Raw genomic sequence first — 23512 nt, 5'->3', positions numbered from 1 at the left:
TCCACTCTGAGACACTTTTCTACCAATGAAAGCTGAGACAAAAAGGACTATGATGAGAATGAATCAGAGGATGTTGTGGAGTGCTATTTCTAGTTGATTAAACCAATTAATTCAATAGCTTTTTTAACTGGTATCTGTAGTATCATAGCTGAAATCTAATTAGCTCATTATTGGATAAAGAGCTGAGCTAAGGAGGTATTTCATTCAGTTTGTTCCCACGTGTCTCACACACACCGATCTGCAAGTCAAACACAGTAAACCCACAACGAGACCACAGAGCAGGTGACTGAAGTCTCCTCTGACCTTGAGGATCTTCTGCTGCAGGCTGTCGATACCCAGCGCTCCCTTGGTGAAATCCAGGCCCACTCCATCGATCCCAACGCTGTCCACCACGTCCAGGTTGGACTCGGAGCCACCGCGGCGCATGGGCACCGGGATGCTGAGGATGTTGGCATCGCAAGCGCTGCGCTCCGCCTATGAACACACAAAAGAATGAGACTGATATTAGGACTGCAACTCTAAAATCTATAAAATATATTTAAGAATTGTGAAAAAAAATGCCCATCCCATCTTTCCAGAGCACAAGGTGACGTCTTGAAATGTCTTGTTTTGTTCGACTAATAGTTTAATATCCCCAAATACTCAGTTCACAGTGATAAGACGAAGAAAAACAGCATATACCCTCATTTGAGAACCTTTAACGAGAGAATGGCGACAATTTTTGCTTACAAAATGACTGAAACAAGTATTTTTCTGTCTAATGGAGTCAGCTCCAGTGTTATCTGGAGTGGAGCTATTATCACAATAGCTTGAAAAAAGAAAAGCCAGACAACATCTGACACTGTCATTATTATTATTATGGCCTTGGAGATGTATTACCTTCACAAATAGGTACACCTATGATAATAATGACTGCTGTTGAGACTAGTATTTGAGAGGTGCCTCCTGCAAAAACAACAACACAGAGGCTCCAAACTGATATTACCCCCCAGATATTTGGGATGCACGATGATATTGTCATGTTATAGCAGGTAAAGGCTTTAAAATGAAAAATCGGCATCGGCCAGAAATTAACATTTCCTCCGATATGACAGGCCGATATGTTACATAAAAATAAATGTGGCATGTTTTACAGGGTGCTGCTGCTGTCTGTATAGACTTTCAGGCTAAGCTACGCACTTAAAAAACTGCACAATCTTGTGACATTGATATAAAACATCAGGTATGTTTATGTGGCCTCGCAGAAAAGCTTCTTTCTGCCTCGTCTCCAGGCAAGAAAGACATGAGATAAAAGCAAAGCTAAGAAAGAGGATCAACAGAGTATTGAGTGCATGGTCTTGAGAGACTTCTTGTGTTTAGACTGGAGGGAAAGAGGAGGAAAAAGGCAGCTGATGGGACCGTAAATCTGCACAATGGTCAGTTAGTGGAGCACTGTGGAGCCTGAGGCTCAAAACAAGCAGCCTCCAGCGCCTCTTGTTCTGAAAATCCACTATTGACAAAGGCAGACGATTACATAAGGCAACCTAAAATATTAGTATGTGGTAACTCTTGTTGCCACGGCAGCAAAGCGCACAGACTAAGCTCTAAAACACACACACACGAGCAAACTGCTGACAAACCCTGAGGGCGTTTCTTTTATTCTTATTGTCTTTTTCTTTATGCACAGACGAGCAGAATACATGACATTTTAATTGTGTCCTGTGGCTTTGTGATGCATCCTGCAGAGTCAGCAACCCTAGCAGTGAATAATAGTCCTATAATATCAAACAGTTACTAACTTAGCATCTTTTTTTTTTATTAACGTAAAAAGTCATTCATGTAAATGCTTCGTTCTGAATTAAACTGTCTTGCTACTCCTGAGTACAGATGGCGAACACCCTCAGAACATCACACATAACACATCCATCGGTCCAACCAGACGGACAGAAACGCAGCCAGAACAAACCTGGGCTCTAAATAAACACTGATACAATCAACATTAAGTAAAAATACACAACATTTGCTGTTTGTAGCTTCACAAATGGAAGAAGTGCTTGGTTTCCTCTTTTTTATAAAACAGAGGAATAAAGAATTTGAGGATTTTTTTAACTGCTGGTCAGACTGTGGTAGCTTCTGATAAGATTTTAACTATTCATAGCTGTGAGGATGAGGCCATTGAGCCTTTGAGACACCATAATCTTAAGGTTTTTAGGGCTGCAACTAACGATTCATTTCATTGATTAATCTGTCAATAATTTCTCGTTTAATTGATTAGTTGTTTGCTCTATAAAATATCAGAAAATGGTGAAAAATGTGGATGAGTGTTTCCCAAAGCCCAAGATGACGTCCTCAAATGTCTTGTTTTGTCCACAACTCAAAGATATTCAGTTTACTGTCATAGAGGAGTAAAGAAACCAGAAAATATTCACATTTAAGAAGCTGTAATCAGAGAATTTAGACTTTTAATCGATTCGACACCAGTACTAATCCCCTAGAAAATTATTTACTAACCACCAAAAAAAATAATTAAATTTGAGCTGTTTGACATTTAATCTCTCTTAATTATTTTGTTCACTTAACCGTTCAGGAGAGGCCGTTATGCTCCCTACATGATGATCTAAATGTGGTTTCAGATGGAAAGATGCTCCTAAAATTCCCTTAATTTAAATCCATTTATATAACAATATATATTAATACCATAATCTCTGGCGATACATTTACTACATGTTAATATTAATGTGACTTTTCATAGTGCTAGCATCCAAAGTTCTAGCATCCTGTGGCTGGACCAGTGGGTGGTAAAAGGTTAATGTGGAAAGTAATGAATAGATGATTTAATAATTAAAATTGGCTGCAGCCTGATGATTAGTGTATGAACACACTGTGAGTCTATGGCAATGAAAGAAGAAACTGTGTATCATCTTCCTACTGCAGCACACAACCTTGAATATTTTACATTTGTGATCAGATCACGCTTTCATTTGCACAAACCAAACATTTGTTTGCTCGTCCTCCTTCACACACAAACAGCCTGGTCATAAATCAGCTGGTTGCAGCAGATTCAAGTATAAACATGTTGCTGTCAGCCTCACATTCAGCAGTCCCCACACGTACTGGACATGTACTGGAAAGTGGGTCTGAGGGTGTTTAGAATGGAAAATTATTAACATGTGAACACACAGAGGCACCATATATCTCTGAGGTCACAACTCGTCCTATGACCCCGGTCTGCACCGAGGCCATTTAGATTATTATACAGATGGCTGGACACACAGCCAAAACACACAAACAACACGCACCGGGGCATATGTCCACTGGGAAAGGAGATATTCATATATTCAACTTGTCTCCAAGAAATATAAAAAATGGATGTGAATGCAGAATCTCTTAAAAGTGAAACATGAACTAATTTTCCTTGGAGGGAACTACTGGCCATTAACTTCCTGCAAAAATGTTGTAAATTAGATTTTTCTACAGCAGACAGCTAACAAGTGAAAAAGCTGGCCAAAAGATGTAATGTCCTTGAGGTTTAGTTGGTTGATTTACATAACATCTGCAGCTTCCTGGATACAAATCTGGTCTGGAAGCTTTGATGCATATCAAAGACATCTATCTATGACAAAATCTGACGTGCTCTACTGCTGCTCAGTTCTGTCAAGGAACAACGATCCTTTCACAAACAACCACACAAATATATAAATACTGTAAACTATTTCTGAAAGGATTAGTAGATTCATTAATTTGTAGATCAGCTAAATTAATGGACGACTGCTTTGGTAATCGTTTTTTCTCTTTATCACTGTGAAACAGAAGTATTTAAATTGAGAGATTTTAGAATAGAAATAGTTCCAACGGCATCTAAGAGTACACAATGTAGTAAGTGTATGCTTAATCGGTGTTACGAGGGTACTTGGAAAATGTTCTCCCCTGTAAGGGGTCCCTGTCCCCAAAAAGTTTGAGAACCTCTGGTTTGTCATCGTCGGACAAATTACAAATGTTGATGATGACACTATGAATAGTCACGTCATCACCACAGTTATTACAATTCATCCTAAAGGGGGCATGTACCAAATTTCATGACAATCCATCATATAGTTGTCGAGACATTTCACTCTAAACCACACATATGAACCTCATCTTGGCGCTAAAGGAAAGGTCAGGGGATCATTAAATTGATGATAGTTTGGGAACCGTGAACGTCTGTACAACATTTCGTGCCAATCTATCTGGTAGATGTTGAGATATTTCAGTCTGGACCAAAGTGATGGACTGACTGACCTCGTTGTTTCGACTAGTGTGGCTAAAAATAACCTACAGATTAACTGATAATGAAAGTAATTATCACTTGAAGGCAAAAACTCGCAAATGCATGTAAAGCATGAAAGATGAGGCAGCTATAGTGTGTGTCTCTGCGTTGGTGGTGTGTGATTTGCATTGGCTTTCTATATTCCAAATCTAAGATTAGAGACTGGAGAGGAAGCTTGCGGTGTGTACTGTACGTGGAAAAGAGAGAGAGAGAGAGAGTGGGCCAGCAAGTGCTACTCCAACTCCCACTAAGCCAGCTCATCTGAGCGCCTCATTGATGGGAGCTGGGAGTAGAGACCTTGCCATGGGGAGACGACAGCCTGGCACAAACACACAGGAAATTGCCAAGGGAAGCCTTTCTTTAGTTGCTCCCAGGAGAGAGTCAGAAGCTCTTTATTCCTGCCGCCAATCCATCAATTTATTTTCCACTAACATGAGCCAGAGGTAGGCACGAGTCAGATACACGTCGTCCCTCATGAGCGGTGCAATCCTCCCCTACAGCTAATCAGTGTCATTCTGCCAAAACGAAGAGGTGACTCAACTATTCTGTCAAAAACCAATCAGCATCTGTCCGCCAGGGACGAATGATCAAATCGATCCCCAACACTAATCTATCAAGTCAAGGCTGTTCACAAGAAATAAAGACACCATACTCCTATATGTGTGTAGACAATTGTGGCTGTAAGGTCTGGTAAAAGGCTGTATGGAATAGAGCCTCCTTATTCTACGAGCTAATATGATATGGTTGGTAGAAATGGATTCCTCAGGTTTTCTAGTTTCATATGATGACAATGTGTTATTATCGCATTAAATTTGACAGCCCTAATTTTAAGCAAAGTGCCAAACATTTGCTGGTTCCAGCTTTCAAAGAGTGAAAATTAGCCTTCCTGTTTTTTTTAACTGTTAATTGTATAAGATTATTTCTGGACAATATACAGACCAAAAGATGAATCGATTTATATTTATTACATAAATAAATAAACACATGAATTAATTTTGTATTTGTATCAGAGAGACAAGAATGAATGTAAAGCAAAATATGTAAAAGCCACTAATGTATTTGGTGTACATGATTCTTTATTGGTCTCCTCTGTGACAAATGAGTGAACGTAACAGAGATTATACCACATTAGTCATCTATTAGTCGGCTCTAAACCAGCATGGAGCCACTCACAGTCTGAACCAGCACACCAGATTAGCATCAGCTGAATTAAACTGGTGTGTGTTTGACTGTTGGGTAGGAAATAATGGGATTGGGAGATCAAGAGATTTAGTGGAGGAGATGTTTAAAACCAGACTTATTAATCCAATAACAGGAAGCTGGCTCTCCATAGAGAGATGACATGATGTAACTGCCTCATACATTGATGGAGATTGAGGGCATGCAGCTAAAAGAACGTATTGATAATCTAGAAAGCCATGCATATAGTTTCATAACATATGACATAGCTGCAAAGTAACCATGGCAACAATCCACATGTATTATGGTACATTAGAGAAGCAGTGAAATGAACAAAACGTGCTATATTTTACACAAAAACATGCTAATGGCTCTGTGAGGCTGTACTTAGGCGCAGTAGTGCTTTGAGCTCAATGCTTACATCAGGAATGCTAACAATAACAAAGTTGACATCCTGATGTTTAGCAGGTATAATGGTCATCATCTTTGTTTGGTGTAAGCATGCTAACTTTCACTAATTAGCACTAAACACAAAGACAATGTCATTTGTTTTGCAGGTATTTATTCATAAGCCAAAGTATTTGACAAATTAAAAAAAAGAAAATGTTGACCTGGTGGTGGCGCTAGAGGAAAAGTCAGATAATCACCAAAGTTAATAGGATTCATCCTCTGGGCACCGTGGATGTTAGTACCAAATTCCATGGCAATCCATTCAATTGTTAAGATATTTCAGTTTGGACCAAAGTTGATGACCAGCTGACTAACATCCCTATGACTACATCGCTAGATTTGCTAAAAACGGATGCTCTGCTTTGTTTCCTTTGGTATCAGTTCTCCTCCTCCACCATTATCGCTTTCTTACCTAACAGAACAGCAGCTCTTTGGACAAATATGGAGATGTAGTCAGACCGCAATTTAGATTAACTGAAGTTTTGAAGGGCTTAATCCAGCAAACCCCATTGCGTTTGCCAAGGCCACTCTGTTCCAACAGACTGGAGAATAACACAGATGAGTATCCCTGGTAATTGATGACTGTACTTCCTGAGGGGCTTCAGAGAAAAAGCTTGTACACCAACACTAATGCATCATGCTGCCACAGAACATGGTGCACGTTACACAAACCAGTGCACCTGCAAATGAATTCAAATCCATTCAACCTGTGAGGCACAAATCAACTCTGAAATGCTAAAAAGTAAAAGATTATTTTGTACAGACTGGAAACTCAAAAGTGGGTGCATTTTTCTGATTTTTTGGAACTTTTCTTTTGCCTTTCTTCTGCCTTTTTTTGGACATTTTTCAGACTTTTTTAAATGGCATTTTTCAGACTTTTTTCTGCCTTTCTTCCACCTTTTTTCTGACATTTTTTCAGATATTTTTCAGACTTTTTTCAGACAATTTGCATGGAAAACAAATGAAACAGATTAGAGATACAGGATCCTTAACAGAGCTATTCATCATGAAGATTATTGTGTGCACTTTGTGGGCTACTAAACAATTTGAGGGCTCATAACTTCTCTCATCTCCTCAGTTAACTTCAATAAAACAGATTTTTACTAATTAAGCAGAGGAAGTCCCTATATTCCAAGTCTGCAATCAAAAGGAAACCCCTGAGTGTCTTAACACTTAATGAATATTTGATTTGCTGTTGTCCAACACTTAAATTGTTAGGGAATAATTTGTGCCAAGAAAGACAGAACAAAGAAAAATATAAGAGAACTGGCTCGGTTTTGGTGACGGGATATCCTCCTGATGTGTTCATTCAACTGTTCCCATTTTTCAACTGTATTCAAATCACGTACGGAGACATAAAAAAGAGTTCACCTATGATAAAAAAGAGAGGACAGTTCAAGGTGAAATGAGACATTTGGTTCATGTGAACTGGACTGGAGAGCCCCCTGCCTGGAGGAGGATCAGCCGTGACTCTGTGGCCAGAGAAGAGGAGCCTCCTGTGGGGAAGAGGAGCTGGCAGACAAGCACACCACCTCCCCAAGGGGCTCCAGAGATACAACGGAGAATTACCCAGAGAATAAATGGAAAGCAAACAGTCACAGAACAGACAGAAAAATGGGATCGGGCTAGAATACAAACACAGTGTTTTGGCAATTTTCAGCACTGCAACAAGGGCTGAACGCAATAAAACCCTCTGACGGGGGACAAAAATAAACCTTTTTTCCTCAGTAAAGCTTTTCCACCTGAGTGTCTAATGATGGAGGATGTTGTATGCACACAGACTGTAAAGACCTGACTGACTATATGATAATTCAGTATACTTTATTGACGTTCTGTGGAATCGTATCATGTATTATTCTTTTTGTAAAGCCCTTGATAATCACTGATTTTGATGAGTGCTATATACATAAACATGTTATATTATATATTATTATAACTGTGGAATAGAGCCAGAGCAAAATAGAGAGATCCACACACTGTCAGATCCAAAGGCCTCCATATATGGTGCTGCCTTGGCTTTGTGTTGACAACATCACCTTTGTTCTACCTGCAGTAATCCACGTGCACACTGAGGCCAAACCTAAAGGTGGGGCTGAAGGGATGTAAACAGTGTGTCTGATATCTTAGTCACTGCACTGACAGAAAAAATGTTTTCAAGTCATAACAGGCTGCTCTCCGCTCACACCCACACATGTACTGAACTCGTGGCGGCTGAAAACATCATCCAGAGGCTGAGTAAGAAAACACAAAGGTGATGTCAGACCGCGCTGCACTTGGTAACATTTAATTGATCCTTCAACACTTTACTTTTGATTGACTATAATTATTTACAAACACTTTCACACTGTGTTCAATAGCCTTGTTATTCATCGACATTGTGATTCAAATCGCCACAGCACTTCTTTCAGTTCATTACTGCTCTCACTATCGTGTTTAATCCTGCCTCTACAGCCACTTTATTTGATTCAATAGCACTTTAATCACATGTCATAACTACTTCTGTACTAAGAATCTACGCACTTAACCTCTGTATTAATCACAGATGCACCGAAAATCAGTGAGACGGTGATGAAGACAATAGGGAATCAATGGAAAGTGATTTTTAAGTGCATGTGTCAGCATTTAAATAAAAAAATATATAATAGTGGACAGATTTTTTTAAATGGCTTGTGAATAAATAAATGTCAGGATAATCAATACAGAAATGATTCTGTTACTGAAATTTAATTGAGTTTATAACGTTTCCCTCATAGATATATACAGCGCCACAACAGACACCTAAATCCAGAGGTGTGTCACTTTTGTGTTATCTATATATAAACCTGACAATAGAGGTTGTGACTCAGAATGAGGATTAAAAAGTAAACTGCCACAGGATTTATACCAAATTTCAAAACAGAAATATTTGGGAGGGAGCATCAAAAGTTGAAACATCACATAACTTTATGAAATTTGCATTTTTCTCAGCGCTTTTCAAACACTTCTGTGTGCAATGTGTGTGCTACAAGATAAGAAAAGCAACCAAACTTCTAGCAGCTCTGTAGTTTCACAGGCTGAGGTGTCCATACAGTGTGAGAGTGTCACATGATGACCTAGGAAAACCCCCAGAGCCTCATTAACAAACCACAGATGGAGGGATGAGAGACTGACTGAGATATCCTGCTCTCGTCCACTCCTCATTTATTCCCCTGTACACTCGCTGCAAATTCAAACTGTGATCAGTTAAGATGTCCCCAGAGGAGAGATGGCCGGTGTAGACTGACGCAGCAGAGCAAACCAGAAGGAAATATGTTTGAAGGGGACTTCAATCAGTCAAGGTGTTATACGAGCTAAAATGTGAAAACAGCGTATTCTTCAAGGGCTAAATACTTAGAATAAAGATCTACAAAATCTACAGTCACTCAAACAAACAATAGACTAAATTGGTTAGTACATTAGGACAAACATACATAATCAGGACTGAAAGGCCTTTACACATTGGGTTGTTTTTTTTGTCGGATTACTTTGCATGACACTACACTTTTTCGAACTCTTGTTTTTGTCATGAGTACTTTCACACAGAACGCAAATATCACACAGCGAAAAAGAAACAAGGTTGATTTTTCTGAGCTTTTGCAACGCGAATAAAGGCATCAACCAATCATGTTGTGTGGAACGGACATATTCAATACATATACTATAGTGGCTCTGTAGTCTGAATCAAGATGGCAAACTTTATTTCTCCTTTCAGCCTTGACAAAGGCAGCACAGACCAGATCCACTCCTTCCATTCTTATCTTTTACAATAAAAGCCCTAGACATACAGTATACACTGCATAAGTGTTTACCAGGGGCAAATTCACTCAGAGCATTTTGCTAAAAGGAAACTAAAATAGCTTAGAGTAGCTTATACAGCAATTTACCTGTGGCTGTGCTAAAACCGTGGTTCTTGAATGTGCTTTGATTGCATTTTGTGCTTCAAAAAGTTCAAACCACATTTGCACAAACTCCAGCACTTCAGGGAGGATAAGAGTCAACAAGAGCCTTTTATAACCACAACAATGCCTTTTAAAGCATGAAGCTGGGACTATCTAAGCAGAGTAACACGCATGATTTGCTTTTGAAATCAGACTGAATGGCACACAATGTTTAAACGCAGTGTGCGGCTGCCAATCTTTTCAGTAATCTGCTCTTATCCAATGGTAGTAATTAAACTAATGTCTCTAAATGAATTATGCTAATGGTATTTAATGATAAAAGTGCTATATTTAGAGAAGTTTATTTCATTTTGAGGAGATGTTGATATGGAACATTTCCTTCAATTTCAGGGATCATTTAAGCTCAGTAGTGTCTCGCTGTGACTGAATAAACTTTTTGTTTTGGAGTACATTTTCAGCAGGAGAAAGAAAAGAGCATTACTCTTGTGTGATGAAAACTGTGAGGTGATTTAGTCCACTGCAATGCTCTGTTAACTACACCCCACAGAGAAACTAGGAAATACAGAGAATCAATAAATCACACTGCAGCGAGAAAGAGAGAGAGGTCTGAATGGATATCGAGTTAAAAATCAATGAACTGTTGGCAATCCATTTATTATCTGGGGTGCATCATATAATACAGCACCTACATATACAGAAACAACACACACACATGAAGCTTTAAACATGAGTACAACATGTACTACACAAGCTAGAGGAAGGGAGGATATTATCTACACAATCTGAACCACATGTGTCTTTGTATATGACCTGCTTTACACACTCACATGCAAAAAAAAAGTTGTAATCTCTCTCCTCTTGTAATCTGAGATTTTAATCTGGTGCTTTCCAGAGCAAAGATTACCCAGAAACCCTCACTCCACTCCCATTCTAAAATGCTCGGCGAGTGAAAGAAAGAAAGTGATGGACACAGATGAGGCTGTAATCTTGAGGGAAAAAAAGACAGAAATAGTAAAAGAGATTTAAAAGGACGTGTTAGGGGAAGTGATGGAGATGTAGAGTGACAGAAGAAGAGAAAGAGATAAAACCCATCTGAGGCGAGGTCAGTGTTTGAACTCCACAGGTGGAGCAGCAGAATCGGATTAGAGCTTTAAAAGACGGAGTATTCAAACAAGTTAAGGTCAGAGTTTATACTGTGGCCTTCAAGGGAACATTTGCCCATTTTAAATCACAATAGCAGTTTGTGAACATCTGTTTTATTTAAAAAGATACAGCTTTCACTCTATTCATTTCAGAGTTTTAATTCACATATCTTGAGGTCAGAGGTCAAGGGACCCCTTTGAAAATGGCCATGCCAGTTTTTCCTCGACAAAATTTAGCGCTGCTTTGGAGCATTATTTAGCGTTCTTCTCAATAAACTAACATGACATGGTTGGTGGCAATTCCTTAGGTTCAGTTCAGTTCATTAATAAATAACATATAGTCTATGATCCATATTAAGTATGAGGCTTTTGTCTTTTATAAGTTATTTTTATTCTCCTAATCAAAGCTTCAGAAAATACAAAAACATTAATGAAAATGTTTTCAATTGAAGCTCAATCATCAAATCTGAATACAAGACTTAATGAGAAGCCAAGCAACCATTTCTTTAAATGTAAAGTGTGCACTATAACATGCTCATACAGACACACTCATCCATTCTGTATTTAGATGCCAGATGTAACAGAGGAAAGAGTTCAGCTCCATTCAACACCTCCATTTAGAAACGCTCCATTTTTAGACGCCTGATTCATAACAGCTCTGATCTGCACCTAAAACTCACACTGACACACTAACGTACAGACTAGAGCCGAGTACACTGAAATGTTGGCGCGAGTACAAACCAGAGCTATCGTTGTAGTAGCATTGAAATGTGTCCACGCAGTCTGAATGACCCTGCATCCTTCTATCAACACACTATGCAAACACTCGCTTTGAATTACATAACAGTGACTGGCAGGTATGTGTGGGTAGATTTTTATTTACATTAGAGCTGAAACAATAAATCATAAAATACTATTGACAGAAAATTAATCTGCCAGTCAATGGTGAATAATTATTTGTCTTCCATGATAATAAACTGAATTTTAGGGGGTTTTGGGCTCTCGGCTCTCATCTTTGAGCGGCTCACACATGGCGCTTGAGTCTAAAACCCCCAAAACATTCAATTACCAATTATATAAAACAGCAAATCTTAAGGTTTTAGAAGCTGGAACCAGCAAATATTAGTTTTTTTTGGCTTAATAAATGATTAATAAACTTAACTTAATAAACGATTTACCAACCATGAGAATTGTCTAATTGATTAATCGCCTGTAGGACAGCACCGTGCTAAAGGCTAACAAAATGTTAGAAACAATTAGAAACATATTTCCATATTAATGTGGGAATTCATTCATACATGTGTCCCTGCATCTGCATTTTTTTATATTTCGGACTATCGACTATCTGTCACTATAGCAGGTTGTAATGATTATTCAGAAGCTGTTGAGTTTGAGTGGTTTCAAAATAAAATGCTATAAGGGGTTAAACCAAATTTGGACAGCTGGCTTAATACATCTGCTCACAGAGTGTAATAATAGGCAATGAATCAGCGTTATGTGATATGACATGGGGAAAAAACAGCTATGTGTGTGTGTTAGTAGCCCAACACAGGATCTCTTTGATGGGCAGAGTATTTGTGTGTTGGTTAATCCACACCGTGTTACTCACACACCCGGCATCACTGCTGGTGTATCAGTTTAGCCCACTCAATCCGTAATCCAAAAGCACAGAGAGAAAGAGATAAACCTGCGAACCTACATGTGAAAATCATTCACATTTCACAGATTGCTCTCCGTCCTCCTCTCACGCTAACATCACTTTCCTCATTTTAATACCTTTAAGCATCATTTATTCCCGGGATACGACTCAGATTCCACCGGTTGCCCTGACAACAGACGCCATTGAGTGGAGCAGGGCCAGCACCTCGCCGTAATAACCACTGAAGCGAGTCGAAGGCGAAGACCATCAGTCAGCTCCCATTCAACAACATTCACTCCTCCCACTTTGTTCGCTCTCAACGGCCAAACAAAAGGCCACGGCTCAGCTTATCACTGGGATTTGTGGTGCTGATGGGGGGCTTGTCTGTGTGTTCTGCCCATAAAACTCCTGCAAAAACTGGTTCCCTGAATCCCACAGAAACAGAGCAACAAGCAAGCTCTAACCTGTTGTTGTTGTGTTGTTCAGGACAAAAACCATTAACACCCGAGACTGGGAACATCTTCTACTCTATTTACACGCTCTATTTCTATCCATCTATCTATATCCATGATCATTTAAAGAACGTGTCATATTACATCTCTTAAAATGAGAGTGAACAGACACCGGTTCTATTATGAGATAACAAAAAGGAACTATAGGGCTGCAACTAAGGATTGTTTTCTCAATTAATCGTTTGCTAATTAAAATGTCAGAAAATGGTGTAAAATGTCAATCACAATTTCCTAAATCCCAAGTTTATGTCTTGACTTATACTTTCTTGACAATCCAAAATATTCATTTTACTATCATATAAGACAAAAAAAAAAGAAAATTATTTTTTTAAAGTTTCATATTTTTGCTTAAAATATGGCTTAATTCAACGTATCCTCATACAACGGGCCGTATGGTCTTAAGAAAAGTTATTCCTCAATTTCCGCTCTTACATGCTCACAGTCTTTTTAAATAAACTTCCCGTCTTTACAGGAAACTACTTGGTTAGGTTTAGGAAAACATCGTGGAAATGGCGTAACTTAGGTACGGAACTTTCGTGACTCACACGGGTTACGAACACCGGTGTCCTGGGTGAAAGTGCCGTGTTTTTGACCCACCCGTCCACCCCGACATCCTCCATGTGGCGTTTGTTGCTCTTTATACTTCCTAGTTCATGATTATGTGGATTACATACAAATTGATTTTGTGGGACAGCAGCTTAGTTTTCTGTCGATCGACTGAATTGTCTCTAAGCCAAACCACAAATATGATTAAATGGACGTTTCGACCCCAGTCGAACCTTTGTCTGGTGAAAGAAATTGTAGTTTAAAGACAGTGTGCAGCCGTTCGTCATTACTACAAGGAATTACTGTTAACCCCCAGGACAGAAACCGGTCATAGCCAGTGAGGGATAACGAAATCTTTTGTTCACATTTTAGGTGACCATAAATGTTCCTCTTACATTTTCTTTTTTCATTAAATCATTGGAAACAGACCATCACACAGAGACGCTTCCAGCCTGGTGCCAATGATTTAATAAATAGAAAAAAGAACAAGAACATTTTGTGAGTGCTCACCTATTATGTGAATTCAATGTTCTGCTACTGGCTGGTAGCAGCCTGAAGGATTTCAAGAGACTAAATATATAAAGGCAAAAAGTAGAGCCTGTTCCTCCCTTTGTTTTGTGTTTGTTGTGTCAGCCCGCAGTTATGGAGCTGCAACTAACTGTTATTTTTTCAAATAATCCTAGAATCATAATTGTCAGAAAATACTAAAATAAATAGCCAATCACAATTCTCCAGAACCCAGGGTGACTTCTTTAAATGTCTTGTTTTGTCAAAAGTTCAAAACCCAAAGATTAATCAATATAATCGGATATAATCATTAATTGGAAGCCTAAATTGATCAACACAACAGCTGCCGATTAATTTTCTGTCCATCAACTAATCGTTTCAGCCCTAATTGGAAGACAGTTATGGTGACTGAATTCAGAAAAAATACTGGAGGGAAAACCTACGAGACAAACCTGCAACTGAAAGTAAACAGAGCATCAGATTATTGGCTTTTCCTGGGTGTCTAATGATCAAACACTGAGGCCTGGTGAGGACGGTCTCTGCATGACGCATTTATGAGCCAAAACGACAAACCTGACTTGACTGGTGGCGGTCAAATGCTCTTTAAGAAATAAACAAATTCCTTTCATTTCTTTTCCAAGAAAGTGGAATTAGACCTTAGGCAAAATAACCTCAGCTTTATTGACATGAATCTAAAGAAAAGGAACGGGAATCTTAGAAAAACACACTGCTGCCTGGAGGGAATACTGTCAGGAGCTCAGAGAAGGAAACACACACCCCCATCCTCTTTCCTCCCGATCACAAACACATGCACACAAAAGTCCAGCTAGCTAGAGGACGAAATCTTCCTCTTTGAAACTGATCTAATGATAGCGAGAGGAAAGGTTACTCGATGCATTAATTTCACACCACCACGACCACACACACACACTGTTTAAGCTTGTGTAAACACACGAGACCTTTAAGCACCATCCATATTGATATTTCAATAAATCACGTCCTCTACAATCCTTCTACCTGCATAAACCAATCAATTTCCTCGCTGATATCAGTTGCCTTTCCTTTTCATCACAGAAGAGGTGAGCTTGGCATGATGTCTCCTGTATCTCTTAAAACACACATATTTCCTTCAGAAAACCACAACCCTCTGCAGTGAAGAAAAGCCCAACGTTATAGTGTGCATTATGCATGATGGGACAGACACATTTTTCTCGCTGCTGTGTAATATCTAGGCCTCCAACCATGAAAAAATATCATGTAATTGGGAAAATAAGGTTTAAACTTAAGCTAGGTCTACTCTTTTAATAACATAATGTACTGGCCCGAACACAAGATGTTTAATTCTGGAAATTATGTTTAAAAAAGTGGGGGTCGTATCAAATTCAAGGATTACAAATCTGCGTATTCACAACATCAAATATTATTTTTTAAATGCAGACTACTCCTACAGAGAGTGTTGCATTATGGGTTGTTGTTTTGCCTTAATTTTGTTAGGTTAATGACTTGTTTATACTGCGTCCTTTAAGTTATTTTCAGCTCAAACGAAGTGTACCAAAGAGGAACACGAACCATTCATCCGGAGTAAACAACGCAGGTTTGAAAACGCCCTTATTAGTCAGCCCTACGGTATTAATAATGTGCTTAAGGGGGTTTTAAGCGCATTAATGACTCACTTTTTCAGTGATAAGAACACAAATAATACACCAGCTAAGATCAATAAACTTAATAATAGTCTTGTTTGGCTAAACTGAGGTTGCTCTGGTCTTAAATTACACACTATTCATATTGGTTACTTATTATTTAATTAATTTGTTTCTGCAGTTGATTCTTTCCTGTGTATACGCAGTCAAAAAGTTTAAATAAAGTAATAAAAAAAAATAACTTCAAAAAAATAAACACAACAACCTTTTTAAATAATTTACTAAGGCTAATTAGGCTTTGACATAAATCTAGTAGATCTGGGACAATATGCTTATGTCCTGATTCGATATATATTGCGATTTTTAAGTATTGCGTTTCAAAATTACGATTTATTTACTGTTTTAACACTAGACCATGGGAACAAGTTAAATAATACACTTCTAGATACCAGGGATGTCACAAGAACCAATACTTCGGTACCAAGTTGATGCCGAAATTCTGAAAAAGTGACAGTACTCTTTTTTCTACAGTACCGCAGGTACCGTCGGGGCTCAAGACTAACGGCGTCCCGTCATCACAGGGACGAAAACGCATTGTAGCTGAGAATCACTGTTTACCAATATATAATGAAATTCAACCAGTTAAGAGAAATAAAGAGGTGTTACAGTGGAAACGGTTTCAGCAGGCTCTTAGTGTTCCTCCCAACTTCAGTCAACAGACTCTACTCTGTCTACTCCCTCCCTTACAAACACAAGAATTTCCAGCTACAGTCTGGAAAATGTGCTTGAGGAGAATGACTAATGCTATATTCTTCCACAACAACTACCACTCAGGTGCCCTTGGGCAAGGCTCTTCATTCTGTACCAACATGGCTGCTCAACAGTAAACTATGGCTGAACTGGGCGGCTCCCGATGCTCAGTCGACACTTCCAAAAGGATCCCCTGAGTGTTGTCAAATAAAGGTTAACAACTGAGGACGCGATGAGCCGCCTCCAGTCCCTGAACAGCTCATAAAGGTGTCATGTGCTGAAAAATGCCTCTGTGTATTATCTTGTGTACCTACTGATGCCTAACAGACAGCAGGACAATGTACCACAGAGACATGGTTGACTGTATGTGGGTGTCAGCTGGCAAAAAAGGCCCATCTCTCTAATGGATTGTGGCAATCTGAGTGGCTTTTTAACAATTATATTCAAATTAAGTGAAGAAGAAAGGTGTCATTTTAAAGCAATTTGGTGGGACCTTTAAAATGGTGCTCACTCAAAGCTTGTGAATAGCATCGCAACACAAAAAGTAAGTGCATCTCGTCTCCATTTAGGCCTCCTCCTCGTTTGAAAGCTGTCACATAACTCTTAGCCTAGAAGTATGTTTTGCGCAGGGCTCTCTGTACTGTACGTGAGCCCCCTGTAACTGGGTCAGAGAAGAATCTGGTTTTCCTGTCATAACATGTCATGTTATTCAACCTTTGGGAGGAATAACATACTGACAGATCACCATAGCATGTGTGGCATCCACGCAACACATAACAGGAAGGCACATGCTGTAATTCTCCTTCCAACAAGGAGCTCTGTGATACAACAGGAACTTGAACACACCTTAATAAAACAGCAACCTCCCCCGCGTTTTTATTCCCATATAACTGGATATAATAACATAGAAAGATATTTTAATCTTCACCTGAAATACATACAACACCTGCAGACAGACTGGATAAACCTGCTCCACAACGTGGCTTTGCCTGTGGGCGCTTATTACTGCTTTACCAACGGTCTACATGATGTCTGAGTAATAAAAAAAAAAAGTCTACATCATAAAATGTCACCTGAGCACAGTGTCAAAATGACTTAAAACAGTATGTCAAGTTCACTGTCTAGTCTGCAGATGGTCTGCAAAAACTCGGGCAATCTCAACCAAACTCCATTATAAATTCTGTCAATTTAATGATGCCTCACATATGAGTGCAGAACATGATCTGTAAGAAGCTCGGTCAATTTCCACCAGACTACATTCTAAAATCTGTCAATTTAATGATAACTCACATGAGTGCAGAACATGGTCTGTATGTAAGAAGCTCGGTCAATCTCCACCAGACTCTATTCTAAAATATGTCAATTTAATGATGCCTCATATGAGTGAAGAACATTGTAAGAAGCTCGGTCAATCTCCACCAAACTCCATTCTAAAATCTGTCAATTTAAGGATAACTCACATGAGTTCAGAACATGGTCTGTATGTAAGAAGCTCGGTCAATCTCCACCAAACTCTATTAGAAAATATGTCAATTTAATGATAACTCACATGAGTGCAGAACATGGTCTGTAAGAAGCTCGGTCAATCTCCACCAAACTCTATTCTAAAATATGTCAATTTAATGATGCCTCATATGAGTGCAGAACATAGTCTGTAGGAAGCTCAGTCAATCTCCAACAAACTCTATTCTAAAATCTGTCAATTTTAAATTTTAAAATTTAAAATCTGTCAATTTAATGATAACTCACATGGTCTGTATGTAAAAAGCTTGGTCAATCTCCACCAAACTCTATTAGAAAATCTGACAATTTAATGATGCCTCATATGAGTGCAGAACATGGTCTGTAAGAAGCTCGGTCAATCTCCACCAAACTCCATTATAAAATCGGTCAATTTAATGATGATACAAACAAACAGTAGTATAACATGATATACAATAAGAGCTTCCAGAACTGGCTGCCACTTCTCCATACTTATTACCGCAGTGCATTTTGGTAGCACACTTGTGGGAATAAGATAGCAAGAGACAAGAGAGAGATACTGAGCATGGACATTTGATGGGGAAAAGGCAGTGAGATCTGTGCCGAAATGCAGAAAGGCTCCTAGAGATTCATGAGGTAAATATGTTGTGCTGTAGCAGATATGCACATTTTCAGGCATGCAAAGAATGATTTAAGGTTTGTTTTAAATGACATATTGGCTGCTGTCTTCACAAGAGAAACGAAACGTGTCGGGACTAGTCGAGAGAGAGAGGTGTCAGCTGTTTGGAGGGTGCACAAAATGTTGCTTGGAGAAGAATATTTCCAACTCTAGCTAGTTTTAAAGATACATTACTTGTCAACTCTTTTGTAGGGTTCATTAAACTGGATATTTTTCAACCTAAATAACACCAGAATTTGCCTTTCTATCGACGTGGCTAGAAATGAAACAACGTGTATGTGTATTGTGAATGTGTGCGTAATGTGTGGCCTCTATGTGGAGAGGTCGCTTGTTTTTAAGAGAATAAAATAGCAATGTTATTGAGGCTAGTTGGTAATAGTAGAAAACGCATATTTACCATATTATAAGAGTATCCCTACTCCTGGTAAACTTTTCTCCACAGCAGCACAACAACAAGCTCCGGACATAATCTCAGGACTCAAACTGGATCTTTGTTGTCCTCCAGGGTAAAGTTATCCGGTGCAACACATGCCATCACGGCTCCTCTCTCTCGCTGCTCCTCACCGCAGCTGGAAAAACCCGACCGACCGACGGCGGCGACGGTGTGATTCGTTCCTCCAGCCAGCCCGCCGCGGTAATCCTTCTGAAAACCCAGCGAGCCAGGGGAAGCACAGTGTGTGACTACGCCCCGCCCACCGCTCCACACACACAGGGAGGGGCTGCGGGGGAAATCTAATACACCCACACGAATCAATTCATAACCACAGAATGGAGAGCTACACATTAAAGTAGCTGTTTTACTCAAATATACACCAAGTTTTACTACTATGGAAGTCAAAGTATACATGAAGATCACCAGTCAGTGGTGGAAGAAGTATTTAGATTATACAATTATTCCTTTACAAGTAAAAGGACAGAAGTATCAAAAGTAAAAGTAAAAGTATTCTTATCTAATTTGTTGATTGAATTTATTATTACCCTCGTATTTTTGTATTATTATTGGGTTTTTTTTATGTGTTTTTTTTTTTTTTTAACTCTATTCTTTCTTTTTGTCATTACAATTATTGTTATTTCTTTTCTTGGTTTTGTTTCAGTTTTGAATGTTGAGGTTGTTTTCTCTAGTGTACTTGATGGGTTTGTCTGTAAGCTCATCTACTTAAAAGTTGGTTTATAGACTGTTGTAATTATGAACAGTGGATTGCATATACTGTATGAAAACAGCCTTGAAAAAAGGGAAAAAATAAAGTATAAAAAAAGTAAAAGTACTCATTGTGCAGAATGGGCCCTTTCAGAGTGTTGCATTATTGTATTATTATTATCATTGACAAGTTATTGAGAACCCCTTGAGAAATTCTATGAATCAGCCTATCATAATAACATATTAAGGCTGGCTAACACCATCGTCTCTGACCCCACACCATGTTTTGAACAGTGAATATGAATTGTTACCATCAAATCGGAGATACAGGGTTCCACGATTTAATAAGGTTAGACTGAAGCATTCTTTTGTACACCAGTCAATCCTAAAACTAAATATGGAGCTTATGATCAAATGTACGTTGAAGGGCCCTGAATATCATCTTCTGTGATTGTAATGTTTAAATGTATGTATCCTTGTTTCTTGTCTTTGTCCTTTCTGTGATGTTACAAATGGAGCTGCTGTGATGCAAAACAAATTTCAGACCTTTCTGACAATAAAGTATGATCGTATTATCGTATTATGGTATTGTGTAAGCACTGTTGAGATGAAGATACTTATAACAACTTTATATTAGGGCTGTGACGATACACCTTCCCGATTCGATATTTTCGCAATACTTGGGTGCCGATTCAATATGTATTGCGATTATTAAGTATTGCAATTCTACAAGTAATGCTATTCGATATTACGTTTTTTTGCGATAAAAGTTAAAAAAGGTAACGTTAAAAATAGAACATGTGCAATCACGCTTTAAAAACAGATGTGCGTACAGTTGGCGGTACCGTGAGGTGGTCGGCTTATTATTAACACAATGTGTTTCCGTAACGGTGGAAGCTTCTCTCATTCAGCAGCCTTTATGAGCCACGGCGACCTGTGACAGTTGCGTCACGGACTTTGCGCCCTCATTTGCAACAGAATAGGTTTGTTCTGCCCCGTTTGTTAGCGACCCTGGTCCGTGCAATTCACATCGAAATCGACCCTGGTCCGACCCTGGTCTGACCCACCCACCTCTTGACCTGGGTTGCAAAGGCGAGTCGATCAACGCAGGTTAACCCTTTCATACACACAATCAACCCTGGTTGAGTCCTCGGTGTGAAAGTGGTATAGCAAAAACTATAGTTGTTAAATAAATGTAGTGGAGTGAAAAGTAAGTGCAATATTTCCCTTAATCCCTTCCTTTGAAATGTAGAGAAGTAGAAGTACAAATTAGGAAAAAAAAGGAAGAATGCAAGTAAAGTACAAGTATTTCAAGAGTAAATGTAATTTGTTGCATTCCACCACTCTAAGTAGAATCAAACATACTGCTGTGGTACTTCAAGCAGCAGGTGGTTGTTTCCCCAGCAATTTCCCTCATCATTTACAGGCAGTCTTTTTTAAATAGCCCATGTTAACAGCGAATTAAAACCCATAGTCACCTTGATAATGAGATAGCTAAAATAGAGAAACATGACACCGGCCATATCTCAAGTGAAGGGGTAGATGAATTACCCCACAAAGGTCTGGGGAATGAGTCATGAATGATTTAAGGGCGGAGCAAGTCTACTCTGGCTCTACTGATAAAGAAACCAATTAGTATGGCTAGTGGCCCTGTCATGTGATATGGACCTGACCCTGCTGATAGTTGACTGTCCGGGCTCACATTAACTATTCATCCACACAATATAAGTCTGCACCTGCCATCTTAGAAAGTGTTTTATTCTCTTATGTCATTCTTTATCACTTCCTCCCCTCACGTGCACACATGGAGCTGCTTTCTGAGGACAGCGAGTGAGTCAGCCAGCTTTTAATCATTGTGACAAGTGTGTGTGCTGACAGGTTTGACAATCTGAAGCCGGGTGATTCAGCCTGCAGGGCAGAGAACAGCACCTGGCGCTGAGGCTGCCTGCAGGGTAACAGCTCTGTTATTGAAAGTTGAATCTGATCCAGGCTGATTCAATCATACCATTTCCGTGAGAGAGCGTGAGTGCATATTTAGAAAGAGATAGATCCACAACAAATCTTTCTGCTATGATCAATCCTAACAACCTAATACACTTCCAGCCCATTTCCCCTGGGTATTGATTGGTTATACCCAAGCTGATGCGTGTGTGAAAGAGAGGTAGCAGGCAGTGTTAAATGTGACATTTAATTACATCGAGATTGGTGTTCTCTTTCTACTTTAGCATTGATTTGACTCAGAGAGGGCATCAGCTGCGGGCTCGCAGAGAGCAACCTGTTATGTAAATGCCATTAAGAACAGATCTCTAATGGATATTTCAGCACTGCACGACACTTGTGAGGCAACAAAAGACAATTTTAAGACTATTCTCTCTCTACCTGCTTTGATTGCAAGAAAATTAAGGCCGTCAAAGTTACACGATAATAACGCATTAATGCAAGTACGATTTTGTAGGTTGTAGCGGGCTCAGTTTTATAGCTAGAGTAAAGATGCTGTTATCATATGAAACTAGAAAAAACAAAGTTTGTTTTGTGATGTTAATTGTCTACCAATAATAAATATATACATACATTTGCATAAAGCAAGCATATTTGCCCACTTCCATGTTAATAAGAGTATTAAATACTTGACAAATCTCCCTTTAAGGTACATTTTGAACAGATAAATGTGTGATTAATCGCGATCAACTACGGCCAATCATGCGATTAATCGTGATTAAATATTTTAATCAATTGACAGCCCTAAAGAAAATAAATAAATCTGTCAGAGTTGAGCACACACACATATACACACACTCTCGACATGCATGCAGCTGCAATTCTTCATCCAAATGTCACCACATTTGACTTTTAATAAGTGCAATAGATTTCAAAATCCAATTATCTGACAAAAAGAGAGATGCGTCACAGCATTTAATCTCAGAATTCATGCTTAAAATCCATGTGTGCGTCAAGGAATGAAGCGTGTATACATAAAATTCACTCCGTTAATCACAAGATGCTATTGTTCCCCTTTCCCCACCAGCGATGTTTGTGTTCTTTACGGACTTCCTGCAGCGTTTCCTGTCTCCATCTCAGCTGTGACATCAGTCTGACCTCCGCAACACCAGAGACTTCCAGAACATTGACACTGATCAGGAGCGTTTAGGTGGGGCTCTGGATTGTTTAGGAGAGGACGTTCAGGATCAGGGCGTTCTGGTGAGGCTCTGGAATGCTTCAGGGAGTTCGGAACATTATGGAGGGATTCTGGAATGTTTAGATGAAGGAATCAGAATGTTCCCGTGGGATTTGGGAATCTTCTTGGGGGGGGGGGAATTGGAACATTCTGTCGGGGTTACATAATGTTTAAGTTAGGGGTGGTTCAGGATGTTCTGGTGGGACTCTGGGATGTTTAGGTTACTAAGGTCAGAACTTTCTGGTGGGAAACGTGTAAGGGAGCATCAGATAGTTCTGTTGGAGTTCTGGAATGTTTCATTGCGGTATGTCAGAAGGTTCTGATGAGGATTTTGTGTATTACGCAGTGAGCAAATGGACTGGTTTCTTCCTACAGCTCCACTAACCAATATTGATATATTTACAATGGATTAAATTTCTACAGTATATGTATGTAATGTTAAAGGGACTGTTTGTAACTTCTTACATGCGC

The 23512-nt window shown here is 39.1% G+C and overlaps 1 protein-coding gene across 4 annotated transcripts in view; it reads right to left on the bottom strand.

Annotated features, from left to right (window-relative positions):
* The window catches only part of tmcc3 (transmembrane and coiled-coil domain family 3), a 47195-nt gene that overhangs the window by 7102 nt on the left and 16581 nt on the right, over window positions 1-23512 (bottom strand). For 3 of the 4 annotated variants that reach the window (XM_037760701.1, XM_037760702.1, XM_037760703.1), the window contains one exon: window positions 304-474. In XM_037760701.1, the coding sequence (XP_037616629.1) occupies window positions 304-474 (171 nt within the window). Of the gene's footprint in view, window positions 1-303; window positions 475-19125; window positions 19383-23512 lie in introns of those variants that run through there. The other variant, XM_037760704.1, reaches the window with a different exon arrangement.

This window comes from Sebastes umbrosus, chromosome 23 (assembly GCF_015220745.1).
Source record: "Sebastes umbrosus isolate fSebUmb1 chromosome 23, fSebUmb1.pri, whole genome shotgun sequence".
Classification (NCBI taxonomy): Eukaryota; Metazoa; Chordata; class Actinopteri; order Perciformes; family Sebastidae; genus Sebastes; species Sebastes umbrosus.
This window is presented reverse-complemented; position numbering and strand designations above follow the sequence as displayed.